We start from the raw sequence: 12693 nt of genomic DNA, 5'->3' as shown, positions 1-12693 counted from the left end.
CCCTGTCTGACACACAGCCAGGATTCTTTCCACTCTGCCACTCTGTCTAGAAAGGAAATACCAGAAACAAGTTGCCCATAAAGTCTTTCTTCCTTTGTTGTTAAAAAAAAAGTTATTTATTTATTTAATTATTTGAAAGGGAGAGGCACAGAGAAAGAGCTCTGTCATCTGGTGGTTCATTCTCCAAGTGCCTGCAACAACTGAGGCCAGGCCAGGACCAATGCCAAGAGCTAGGGACTCAAAGGAGGAGTCCTACATGGATGGGATGGAGCCCAACTCCTTGAGCCATCACCTTTGCCTCCCAAGGTCTGCAGTAGCAGGAAGCTGGAGTCAGGAGCCAGAGCCAGGACTCGAATGCAGGTCCTCTGATTCTGGACACAGGTGTCTTAACCTGCAGCTTAATCACCAGGCCAAACACCTGCTGCCATTTCTCCCTTTCTGAGTGTTGTCTATACTTTTGTATTAGCAGATAGCATTCCCTCTCAGCACAGGCAGAATTCACATCTGAAACAGGGAATTAGGAAATCACAAAGCATGAAATGGATTGGGAGAATAAAACAGAACATCATGAAACATGACCTAAGTGTTTAGCAATGTCCTGCATTGTCCAAAGTTGGCCAGGAACAGGAGTGCAGCCAAGGAGAGGGATATAAACAGATCTTGCTCGGGATGAGCAATCTCATTTCTAGCTTTCTGATTCACATGAGAGACGGGGACCTTCAGAGTGGACTCCAGAACTGCCCCGGACCAGGCACACACATTCAGGGAGAGAAAGAGCTGTGCCCGGGTCAGGGCCCAAAGCATAGTTACACAAGAACTCCAGCAGGGAATTAAAGTGTACCGTATGTTTCTGCCTTTCAAAGCGTGATTCCCTTTCCTGTTTTTGTTATTCTGAAATTACAAACATTTGGCCAGTGTGCCAGGCAGCAAAGGCCACAGACACCATAGGTCACCAGCACCCCTGACGCCGTGCCCCAGAGGGCAAGCAAAACATCTTTGCTTTCAGAAAATCACGGCTGCACTTTGTGCTCAACACCAAATTAATACATCACTGTTCCACAGGACGGCTTACTGGGACCGTCCCAAAGTTGAAAAAACAAGAAACCCACAGGAACCAGAATGATTACTTTAAAATTAAGATATGTGTGCTCGTGACCTTGCCTGCTGTTTCTGGTGAGGGCTTTACATGACGTTGCCTAGGAAACTGGGGGTTTTGCTCACTGCTGTATCGGAAGGAAGATGCCATGAATGAATGAATAATACCAAAACCAAAGGCATAGCTGCCCCAATTAAACCCACTCCAACTGATTTGATGCAGCTACTAAAAGAGATATTGTCCTTTTGTTTTTATTTTAAAAAATGACAATGCAAAAAAGTTGAGACTATAAAAGGGATGCTAAAGTAAATATTTTCTGAAAAATGGAAGTATTTCTTTTTAACTTTTAACATAATTACTCCCATATTCTGCCAAATAGCTACTCTCTATATCATCTGAGATAAGATTAACTTTACCAAATTTCATCATTCAACTTTTCAGGAAAAGAGCTTCTGTCTACTTACACCAACCAGCAAAGTCTCCTCAAGATTTCCTTCATGAAACAGGACGCTTAAGAAAGAGATTAGAGGGGCTGTGCTGTGGCATAGCGGGTAAAGCTGCCACCGACGGCACCAGCATCCTACGTAGGCAGCAGTTTGATTCCCGGCTGCTCCACTTCTGATCCAGCTCCCTGCTATAGCCTGGTAAAGCAGCAGAAGATGGCCCAAGTGCTTGGGTCCCTGCTACCCATGTGGGAGACCTAGAAGAAGTTCTTGGCTCCCAGCTTCGGACTGTCCCAGCCCTGACCAGTATGGTCATTTGGGGAGTGAACCAGCAGATGGAAGTTCTCTCTGTCTCCATCTTTCCTTCTCTAGCTTTCAAATACATAAGTTTTAAGAAAAAAAGAAGGCCGGCGCTGCGGCTCAATAGGCTAATCCTCCCTCTGCCTTGCGGCGCCGGCACACCGGGTTCTAGTCCCGGTCGGGGAGCTGGATTCTGTCCCGGTTGCCCCTCTTCCAGGCCAGCTCTCTGCTGTGGCCAAGGAGTGCAGTGGAGGATGGCCCAAGTGCTTGGGCCCTGCACCCCATGGGAGACCAGGAGAAACACCTGGCTCCTGCCTTCGGATCGGCGCGGTGTGCCGGCCGCAACACGCCGGCCGCGGCGGCCATTGGAGGGTGAACCAACAGTAAAAAGGAAGACCTTTCTCTCTGTCTCTCTCACTGTCCACTCTGCCTGTCAAAAAAAAAAAGAAGAAGAAGAAGAAGAAGATGATGATGACGACGACGTTCAAAGCAGGTGAGAAGACATGTCAATGCCACATAGTTAACAAGAACAGTATATGATGTGAGCTGGGGTCAGCCTGATTTCTATACCTTCCCTAAGTCCCTAACGCCAAAAGAGCTGATTTTCAGGACCACGATACTGAGTCCCAACTAGGACTCAGCCATGGAAGGCTTAACTGTGCTCCTTGTCTTACACTTACTAGCGCTACAAAGCACACTGATGCATTTCAGGAGTTTCACAAATGAGGCTACTAGAGTTGAGAGAGGTTAAGGGATGTGCCCAAGGTCACAGTTTGTAAATGCAAGTGCCAGGACACAAATGCAGTTGGTCTGGCCCACAGCGCCCATGTTTTAACCCTCACATTGACCACCCTTGTCGGGAAAAGCCAGGGAGCAGCCTACTCTGCAATGTGGAAAATAACCAAGAGAAACCTTAGAAACTCCAAAGAGGCAGAAACTTGAGAAAAATAACACATATAAGCCCAGCTTAAATTATTGCCATTCATCAAAACAAAGAAATGTTCAACCAACTTACAATAACTTTTAGGTTTCCCTTAACATCAAAAGATCTGATCACCCAGTTGACGGACTTTTTGCACTTCAAGATCAGGATGAGATTTTTGACCACCTCGGGATCATCGTGAGAGGGTCTTATGTCAATTATTATATCCACCTGGAAAGCACTGTGAGAGAAAATAAAGGCAAAGTTAGGACCCAAATGCCAGAAACTTGCAACCCCTCTTCCAAGTCTTCGTGTTTCTAGTGTCTGGCCAGCTGATTAAAAAGCTGGAGTTGATCCTGGGCAAATGACATGTGCAAAACAGATTGTTACTGCACACAAAACAAAATGATTTTACATAACAATGGAAACACAGCCCTGTTGATCATTAGCCATGAACGTTTTTCTCTTCTTTGGGAAAACAAAACCAAAATCAAGGTGGTTACTTGATGCAGCCACCATTAGAGAGAGACCTGAACAAACCAGAGGACTTGACTGTCGAGGCAGAATTCGTGCTTTTTCTTCCCCACATCTTCAATGTACAACTTACCAATTTGCTAAATGCTCAGATTCCTACAAAACCAGAAGTGGATGGCACTTTGCTCAGAGGGGAGCTGTGACAGAATTGGGGGTGGGGTGGGGAGACAACATGGCAAAAAAAAATTTGGAAACTTCAAAATAAGAGGCAAAGGGCTGGAGAATTTCTTGATTTATCTTAGGTTTGCTTGAGCCCATTTACAATTGCTACAAAATCCTATCTGCATTTACTTTCCCAAACTTCTGGATATACAGTTATTAAAATCAAGAAACCAGATGGTCAACTGAGTAATTGTTAGAAAACTGATGACCACCACTCAAACTTCTAAGAATTCAGTATATAAGAGAATTTTTTTTTTTTAACTAAACATTATCTCCATGGTTCTGAATTTAACGGGAAAGTCTTTATTTCCATCTTGGTTTTACATGCTTGTAAAGCATAAAATGAACAATGTACACAAATGAAGCCATGGGCTTAATGGCTAAGCACATGTGCCAGACTGCTTCTATTTCTCATTCCCTTTGGACCTTCCACAGAATTCCTCATGTGGGACAGAATGGAATCCTACCAAAGCTGATCTTCAGCTTACTCACTTTTGAAATCAAAACCTCAATAGCATTTTAACTTTGAAATCCCTCTACAATACACATTTAAACTTCGAAGTCACCAGTCCGGATGAAATGCAGGGTAAAGCGAGAGAATAAATTTTTTGCCTTCTCTTAATTTCCTAAATCTTTTTTTTAACTTTTATTTAATAAATATAAATTTCAAAAGTACAACTTTTGGATTACAGTGTTTTTTCCCCCCATAACCACCCTCCCACCTGCAAACCATCCCATCTCCTACCCCCTCTCCCATTCCATTCTTAAGATTCATTTTTAATTATCTTTATATACAGAAGATCAACTTAGTACATACTAAGTAAAGATTTCAACAGTTTGCACCCACACAGACACACAAAGTATAAAGTACTGTTTCAGTACTAGTTTTACCATTAATTTGCATAGTACAACACATTAAGGACAGGGATCCTACATGGGGAATAGGTGCAAAGTGACTCCTGTTGTTGATTTAACCACTGACACTCTTTTTTATGACGTCAGTAATCACCCGAGGCTCTTGTCATAAGCTGTCAAGACTAATCACCCGAGGCTCTTGTCATAAGCTGTCAAGACTATGGCAGCCTCTTGAGTTCACAAACTCCGACCTTATTTAGACAAGGTCATAGTCAAAGTAGAAGTTCTCGCCTCCCTTCAGAGAAAGGTACCTCCTTCTTTGATGGCCCATTCTTTCCACTGGGATCTCACTCACAGAGATCTTTCATTTAGGCCATTTTTTGCCACAGTGTCTTGGCTTTCCATGCCTGAGAAACTCTCATAGGCTTTTTAGCCAGATCCAAATGCCTTAAGGGCTGATTCTGAGGCCAGAGTTGCTGTTTAGGGCATTTGCCATTCTATGAATCTGCTGGGTATCCCACTTCCCATGTTGGGTCATTCTCTCCTTTTTAATTCAATTGTTATTAGCAGACACTGGTCTTATTTATGTGATCCCTTTGACACTTAATCCTATCTTTATGATCAATTATGAACTTAAACTGATCACTTTAACTAGTAAGATGGAATTGGTACCTGCCAACTTAATGGAATTTGGAGTCCCATGGCACGTTTCTAGCTCTACCATTAGGGGTAAGTCCAAGTGAGCATGTGCCAAACTGTACATCTCCTCCCTCTCTTATTCCTACTCTTATTTTTAACAGGGATCAATTTTCAAATTTGAATTTAAAATTAAAATCTAAAATTTAAAATTAAAATTTAATTTTAATTTAAAATTTTAAAAATTAAAATTTAAAATTAAACTTTTAAATTCAAATTTTTAAATTTAAACACCTAAAAATAACTATGTGTTAATTAATGAGTTCAACCAATGGCAATTCTCTAATTATGCTCAACAGGGAGGTCAAATTTCAAGTCCAGGGCTAGGAAACTGAAATGGAGACAAGAGCACAGTGGGGAGGCAAGTTCTATCTAATGGCAACTGGGTGTCACCACATCACCATGGGGCCACTCTGCCTACACAAACACATACACACACACTCACATACACACACTCAGTCACACACACATACAAACATATGTACACTCACACACTCACAGTTTTAAAGCAAACAGTTCTGAACATATACAGGCTTTGAGGACACAAAGAACAGAACCATAGTTAGACCAGAATGATACTGAAATGATAATTATGTTACTAAGGCACATATTGTGATCTTCTTATCAGGAATAACCTCAGTTAAAGGGGATAATGATGGTGCAAGAGTGACCATCCTATAATTAATATGTAAAAATCAGAACAGGCTTCAGGAACATATGGGATCTGGAGATAGTTGCAGAATATAAAATACACCATTGGTGCCTTGGCTCCCTCTTCAAAGCCTCTGTGAACCACCCCCGAAGCACCGCGGGTGCCCTGCTCATTTGCACAGGGAGGGCAGCACCTCTCCCTGCCTCAAGCCAGATGGAAGTGCCTTTGATTTTGCCTCTGCTCAGTTCAGAAGACACACCCGCTCACGCTCACACACACTTACCTGTAGGGGTTAGAGTTGGGCGTGATCAACTCGATGATGTGCACCTCCTTATCCTGGGGCTGGCTTGACATCACACAGCCTTCTGCTGCTTTGGGCTGAAGGTACTCAGCAAGGTAATTGAGGGAGAGAAAATTCTTCCCTATGTTGCATGTTGGAGGGAATACTTGGTCTGAAAGTAAAGCAGCACAGGGCAATCTGTGAATCCACTGAGCCTCTAAGGGGAGGACGCTGGTAAGACTGAGCAGGTGCAAGATGGGGAATCCCAAGCCAGAAGGAAGGGTCTTCATCTATGGGCTCCCCCACCACTGTCCTGAAATGCCTTCTGCTATGGTCACCCGTGACCTCCTAATGCCTAACTCCAGTGGCCTTTTTAAACGAAGTCCTCTCCTTTCTTGTTTTCTGTGATCCTTCTGGTCCTCATCCATTTCCTCTGACAGTTCTTTCAGACTCTTTTACTGGCTCCTCATCCTCTGTCATCCTTTAAACACTAATGGTCTCAATCTTCAGTGCATGTCATGATGCACCTGCTTGGATCCCATCCCAAAGAATCTGATCCAGGACATCCGGGTGGGCGGAGGCAGCTTGCTCTTTTGAAAACTCCATTGTTGATCCCGATGTACACGAAAGCCAAGAACCTCAGCTTCCTCTTTTTGTCTCCTATTTTCCCTACATGATCTTAGTTACTCCTCTGGCCTCCACTTTATCTAGTCTGTGACTCCTTTTCTGAGCTGCAGACTCATAGTTCCATTTGTCTACCAAGCAACTCCTATGTGAAAATCCAATAGGCATTCCACGGTCAACACTGAAACCATTCTCTCGCCTATTGCCAACTACAATCAGCTCTCACAGGACCGGCACCTGCAGACAATCCACTGCAGCTCCAAGATTTGGAAAAAATAATGCGTCTGTAGTAAATATGTACAGACCCTTTTCCTTGTCACTAAACCCTGAACAATGCAGCATAGCAACTATTTACATAGCATTTAGTTTGTATTATCAGTAATCTAGAGATGACTGAAAGCACATGGGGGGCAGCGCTGTGGTGTAGTGGGTAAAGCCACCACATGCAGTGCCAGCATCCCATATGGGCACCGGTTCAAGTCTCAGCTACTCCTCTTCTGATCCAGCTCTCTGCTATGGCCTGAGAAAGCAGTAGAAGATGGCCTAAGTCCTTGGGCCCCTGCACCCACATGGGAGACCCAGACGAAGCTCCTGGTTCCTGCCTTCAGACGGGTGCAGCTCCAGCTGTTGCAGCCATTTGGGGAGTGAACCAGAGGATGGAAGACTCTCCTCTCTGTGTGTAACTCTTTCAAATGAATAAATAATTTTTTTTAAGAAGGCAATGCATATTTAAAAAAAAGTTCATGGGAGGTGTGTGCATATGGTATAGGCCAACACTGTGCCCTTTTATATAAGGAACTTGACCTTTGTTGGATTTGGGTATCCACAGGAGTGGGGCTGGAACCAGCTCCCCACAGACACCACAGGATGCCTGCATGCCCCTCCTTGGAAATTTGTTCTCCCAGTTAGCAGGAGACCCAGCCGCCTACTGACATCTCTGTGCCAGCATGCAGAGTGAATCATTCCATCAGAGTTATTCCTCACAGCACTTTATACTCTGGAGATTAAAAGGTAGGCATTCGGAGGAAGCAGAGAGGGCAGATTTTCACTCTTTCTCACAATCTCGACACAGACAATTCATGTTGACATGACACTTGACAGTGTCCACGGTGCCTTCACCGTGCTGACGGCTGCTCACCACCCCGCCCCGGGAGAGGGATGGGGAAAGTGATGTGAGCACCACGGGCCTGAAGACATCTTCCTCCCCCCAGCACACGCCACTGGTGCAGCCTGGGTTTCCACCCAGTGGTTTAAATGCTTAAACAGAACTTGCGAGAAACTACTGGCAATGTGACAGCTGGGGCCAGGGGTCCAGGAAGTTCTAGGTGCAGCAAGCTTTATTTCAGAGGGGCGGTTAATCAGGGGCCTGACACTTCAGTGAAACTGACTTCTGCCTGGTTGGGTGTTTTTTTTTTTTTTTTTTTTTTTTTTTTATTTGATAGGCAGAGTGGACAGTGAGAGAGAGAGACAGAGAGAAAGGTCTTCCTTTGCTGTTGGTTCACCCTCCAATGGCCGCCACGGCTGGCACGCTGCGGCCGGCGCACCGCGCTGATCTGATGGCAGGAGCCAGGTGCTTCTCCTGGTCTCCCATGGGGTGCAGGGCCCAAGCACTTGGGCCATCCTCCACTGCACTCCCGGGCCACAGCAAAGAGCTCTGCCTGGTTGGTTTTAAAGACAGGATGCCAGGTTTCGCATCCACAGCAAAGTTCCACTCCGGAGGAGGGAATCAGCCCAGGAGGTTCCAAGGACTGGTTCATACTGCTCCTTCCCCAACTCGTGCCACCCTTTGCAGGCAAGTTTGCAGCACACACTGTGGCATCGGAGCTCCAGCCATGGAGGCGCCCCCAGCACCATCCTAGAACACAGGGGTCCAGAGCAGTTCACAAAGCTCCTGCTTCCTGGGTCGCTGCAGGTGGGTGTTGGCTCTGCAGTCTGCATTCTTTTCTAAAATCCGCTCTGAGAAGAGAGCTCAAGGCCCCACGGACTCAGGCTACAAAGCTGCCTTCCTCCACATCTGCTGAGGGGTTTGCCAGATGTGCAGATGAGGTATGCACATGGCGCAGCTGCAGCCCTGCAAATGCTTCCCCAGATCACAGGACGGAAAATGATATGGGGAGGGCAGGGCTGAAGAGTAATCAGGAATCAGAAGGTGTGTTTATGGGCTCGGGAGCACAAGAGACTGGAGCCTCCTGGGACTGGAGCCCATAGCTCCCATTCACAGGTGTGCCTGGCTTACATCGGGCATGTGTAGGCACATGGTATAGGTTTCTTGAATTCACAAACCACAAATGTGAGATGTGATACAAATAACAAAAAAATTCACCCGTGCTAAACCAGGAAAGGCTTAATTGTTCCAAAGTTGCAGTTACCAACTTCACTCCCAGATGCCATTGTCACCAAGTTAAATAAACTGATCTTCTTTTGTTGTGTGTGTGGGTTTCCCTCCCCCAGAAATGACTTTCCACATACCTGGCATCAAAACTTACACCAAGTGCCAAGCAGAAAGCAAGCCACAAAGGGGAATCCCTGGGTAGAAACCTGGAACATTTGGTGTGGGGGGCGGGGGGAGAGTCACGGGCTTATTTGTGTTTTAGGAAAAGATTGACAGATGCGCTGACCTAGAATGAGACACTGGAAGAGCAGGGGCAAGTCCTGGAGGCAGGGCGAATGCACTGGGGCTCTGGTGGAGAAGCAGGGCTGCCCGCAGCCTCACAGGGAGTGGCACCAGTCAGGATAAGAACCAAAACCCCTGGACTCTTCCACTCCAGCTTAGAGCAGTTCTCAGACGTGAATGACCACCAGAACCGGCTGGAGGGCCCAGTCAAACAGCAACTGCTGATCCCACCCCCACAATTTCTGCTTCCCTTGGTCTAGGCTGGGCCCAAGAACTGGCCTTTCTAACAAGTTCCAGGGAAGGCGGAGGCTATGGAGGTGGGAACCACATTTTTGAGAACCTCTGGGGTCCGACCCCTGGGTACAAGGAGGGTACAGAAGGTCAAGTCCTGGGAAGCTGACAAGGTGATGAACATCACCTGTGGTCCACTGACCTACCCAAAGAACCTCACCTCCCTTACCTGCTCCCCTCCAGGGTGTGACCAACCCAACTGGTGGCTGGAGTCAGGGGCCAGGGGCTCCCCAGGTGTGACCCAGGAGTTAACCACATTTTCCTGGACTGGACATCTGGTCCTTTAAGTTGGCTTCCCCTACCCAGCCTGTGGCTTAGCCAGGTAAGTGACTTAACCCCTTGCTCTCAGGGCAGGTGTCTGCTGCTCACTGAAGCTCATGCCTGGCCAGGGAACAGAGCCCAGCATTCTAAATGCTCCTGCAGCAAGCTTCTTTCCTCTAACAAGTGCCAAGGGGCACTCAACATTCTTTCCTGTTAGCAGAGTTCTGCTTCAGAATGCAGACCACTGGCCAAGGCTTAGAGCGTTTATTAAAAGAGATTATTCATTTTGTCTCCATGGGACTTGACCTTTCTTCTTAGTTACTTGACTACCATGAGAGTTTAGTAACAAAAATCACTTTTTAAAACCCGATTCTTGGGGCCGGTGGCCTGGCGTTGTGGATAAAGTCGTGGTCTGGTCTGCAGTGCCGGCATTCCAAATGGGCACCAGTTCGAGTCCCAGTTGCTCCACTTCCCATCCAGCTCTCTGCTATGGCCTGGGAAAGTAGTGGAAGATGGCCCAAGTGCTTGGGCACCTACACCCAAGTGGGAGACCTAGAAGAATCTGCTGGTTCCTGGCTTCAGATTAGCACAGCTCCAGCCATTGCGGCCATCTGGGGAGTAAACCAGTGATGGAAAACACTCTCTCTCTCTCTCTCTCTCTCTCTCTCTCTCTCTACCCCTCTACCCCTCTACCTCTCTACCTCTCTCCCTCCCTCCCTCTGCTTCTGCCTCTGCCTCTCTGTAACTCTGCCTTTCAAATAAATAAATAAATCTTTTTAAAAAAATCTGATTCTCGGCCGGCGCCGCGGCTCACTAGGCTAATCCTCCACCTTGCGGCACCAGCACACCGGGTTCTAGTCCCGGTTGGGGCACCAGATTCTGTCCCGGTTGCCCCTCTTCCAGGCCAGCTCTCTGCTGTGGCCAGGGAGTGCAGTGGAGGATGGCCCAGGTGCTTGGGCCCTGCACCCCATGGGAGACCAGGAAAAGCACCTGGCTCCTGGCTTCTGCCACCGGATCAGCGTGGTGCGCCGGCTGCAGCGCGCCGGCCGCGGCGGCCATTGGAGGGTGAACCAACGGCAAAAGAAGACCTTTCTCTCTGTCTCTCTCTCTCACTGTCCACTCTGCCTGTCAAAAGATAAAAAAACAAACAAACAAACAAACAAAACTGATTCTCAAGTAAAATCCTTCCTGTCTACCCTAGCTAAACTAGTCTTTCCATCCAGGTGGCCCACTTGTGTTTTTAGATTATGCTTATTGAGGCCAACACTGTGGAGTAGTGAGTAAAGCCACAGCCTATGGCACTAGCATCCCATATGGATGCCAGTTCAAATCCTGGCTGCTCCACTTCTGATCAAGCTCCCTGCTAATGTGCCTGGGAAAGCAGTGAAGGATGGCCTAAGTCCTTGGGCCCCTGCACTTATGTAGGAGACCCAGAAGAAGCTGTGGACCCCGGCTTCAGATCGGGCCCACTACAGGTCATTGTGGCCATATGGGAGTGAACCAGCAGATGGAAGATCTCTCTGTCTCTCCACCCAGCCTACAATTGTGTCTTTCAAATAAATAAATAAGAAAAAAAAAAAAAAGATCATGCCTATTTGTCTAAAGTACATATCGAGCACCATGCATTGGACTCAGCAGCCAGGAAAGGGGGTTTGGGTCTGCCACACGCTAGTAATGTAGACTTGAGTAAGTTGGCATAACCCTCCATGAAGCCCTCCATAACATGGTGAAAATGACATCTCCCTCCCGGGATTACGGTGGGGTTAAGTGGGGTGCATGTGGAAGCTTCTGCACAGAGCACACACTCCGAGGTCGCTGTCCACTTCTCCTGCACCTGTCTCACACACACCTCAAATGGCACAGATCCCCAGAAGGGCAGGGACCAAGCACTCAGGAACCCACCCTTCTCTGTCACACTGTCTGGGGGGCGTTGGCAATTCAACAGGAAGTATGGGATTCTGAAAACCTGAAGTGTGGTGGTCACACAATCACCTGAGCATAACAAGGACTCATTCACAAGAGTTACTTCCTAGCACCTTAATGGGGTTCCAAATATGAACATACTCCAAAAAGTCATGGAAAAATAGAATTAAAAGATAAATTTATTTTAGTGTAAGAAATTCTGAAATCTATGCATATATTTTCATAATATGCATTTCATGAACTTCTTGAAGGACTCATACATATAGAACTAAAAATAATAATGAAAATTTTTTTCTTAGGAAATAAGCTTTCAAAGTTGAGTCATAGCCCTCTGCAAGGCAATATTGAGCAAGGTTACATAATAATTTGTCCTTGGGGCTGGTGTTGTGGCATAGTGGGTAAGCTGCCACCTGTGGTGCCAGCATCCCATATGGGCGCCAGCTTATGGCTTAGATGCTCCATTTCCAATCCAGCCCCCTGCTAATGGCCTGGGAAAGCAGCAGAAGATGGCCCAAGTGTTTGAACCCTTGCTCCCCACGCGGGAGAACCAGAAGAAGCTCCTGGCTTCTGGTTTTGCCTGACCTAGCTTCGGCCATTGTTGCCGTCTGGGGAGTGAACCAGCAGATGAAAGATCTCTCTGCCTCTCCCTCTCTCTGTAACTCTGACTTTCAAGTAAATATATAAATATTTAAAATAATAATAATCATAATGTGTCTTTATAAGAGGTATGAGCATTAAAAATAAACAGTTTTCCTCTGCTAGTACCCTAAATTTAACTGATGTCTCAACATACCAAACTGACATTGCCTACTATGTGTGCAGCACAAATGGTGAAGAGAAGCCCTGGGCCGGCGCCGTGGCTTACTTGGTTAATCTTCTGCCTGCAGTGCTGGCATCCCATATGGGCACCAGGTTCTAGTCCCGGTTGTTCCTCTTCCAGTCCAGCTCTCTGCTGTGGCCCAGGAAGGCAGTGGAGGATGGCCCAAGTGCCTGGGCCCTGCACCCGCATGGGAGACCAGGAAGAAGCACCTGGCTCCTGG

General features: G+C 46.8%; 1 protein-coding gene across 11 annotated transcripts in view; it reads right to left on the bottom strand.

Annotated features, from left to right (window-relative positions):
* Nucleotides 1-12693, bottom strand: part of TGFBR3 (transforming growth factor beta receptor 3) — a 216901-nt gene that overhangs the window by 41751 nt on the left and 162457 nt on the right. For all 11 annotated transcript variants that reach the window (XR_011390579.1, XM_008264892.4, XM_070078049.1 and 8 more), the window contains 2 exons: nt 5944-6112; nt 2855-3002 (listed from right to left, as the gene is read on the bottom strand). Coding sequence is in view for 10 of the 11 variants with exons in the window: in XM_008264892.4 (XP_008263114.1) it covers nt 2855-3002; nt 5944-6112 (317 nt within the window). In the remaining variant the exon portion in view is untranslated. The remainder of the gene's footprint in view (nt 1-2854; nt 3003-5943; nt 6113-12693) is intronic.

Source organism: Oryctolagus cuniculus, chromosome 7 (assembly GCF_964237555.1).
Source record: "Oryctolagus cuniculus chromosome 7, mOryCun1.1, whole genome shotgun sequence".
In the NCBI taxonomy this organism is placed as follows: Eukaryota; Metazoa; Chordata; class Mammalia; order Lagomorpha; family Leporidae; genus Oryctolagus; species Oryctolagus cuniculus.
Note: the sequence above shows the minus strand (reverse complement) of the source record. Positions and strands in the feature narration are given on the sequence as shown.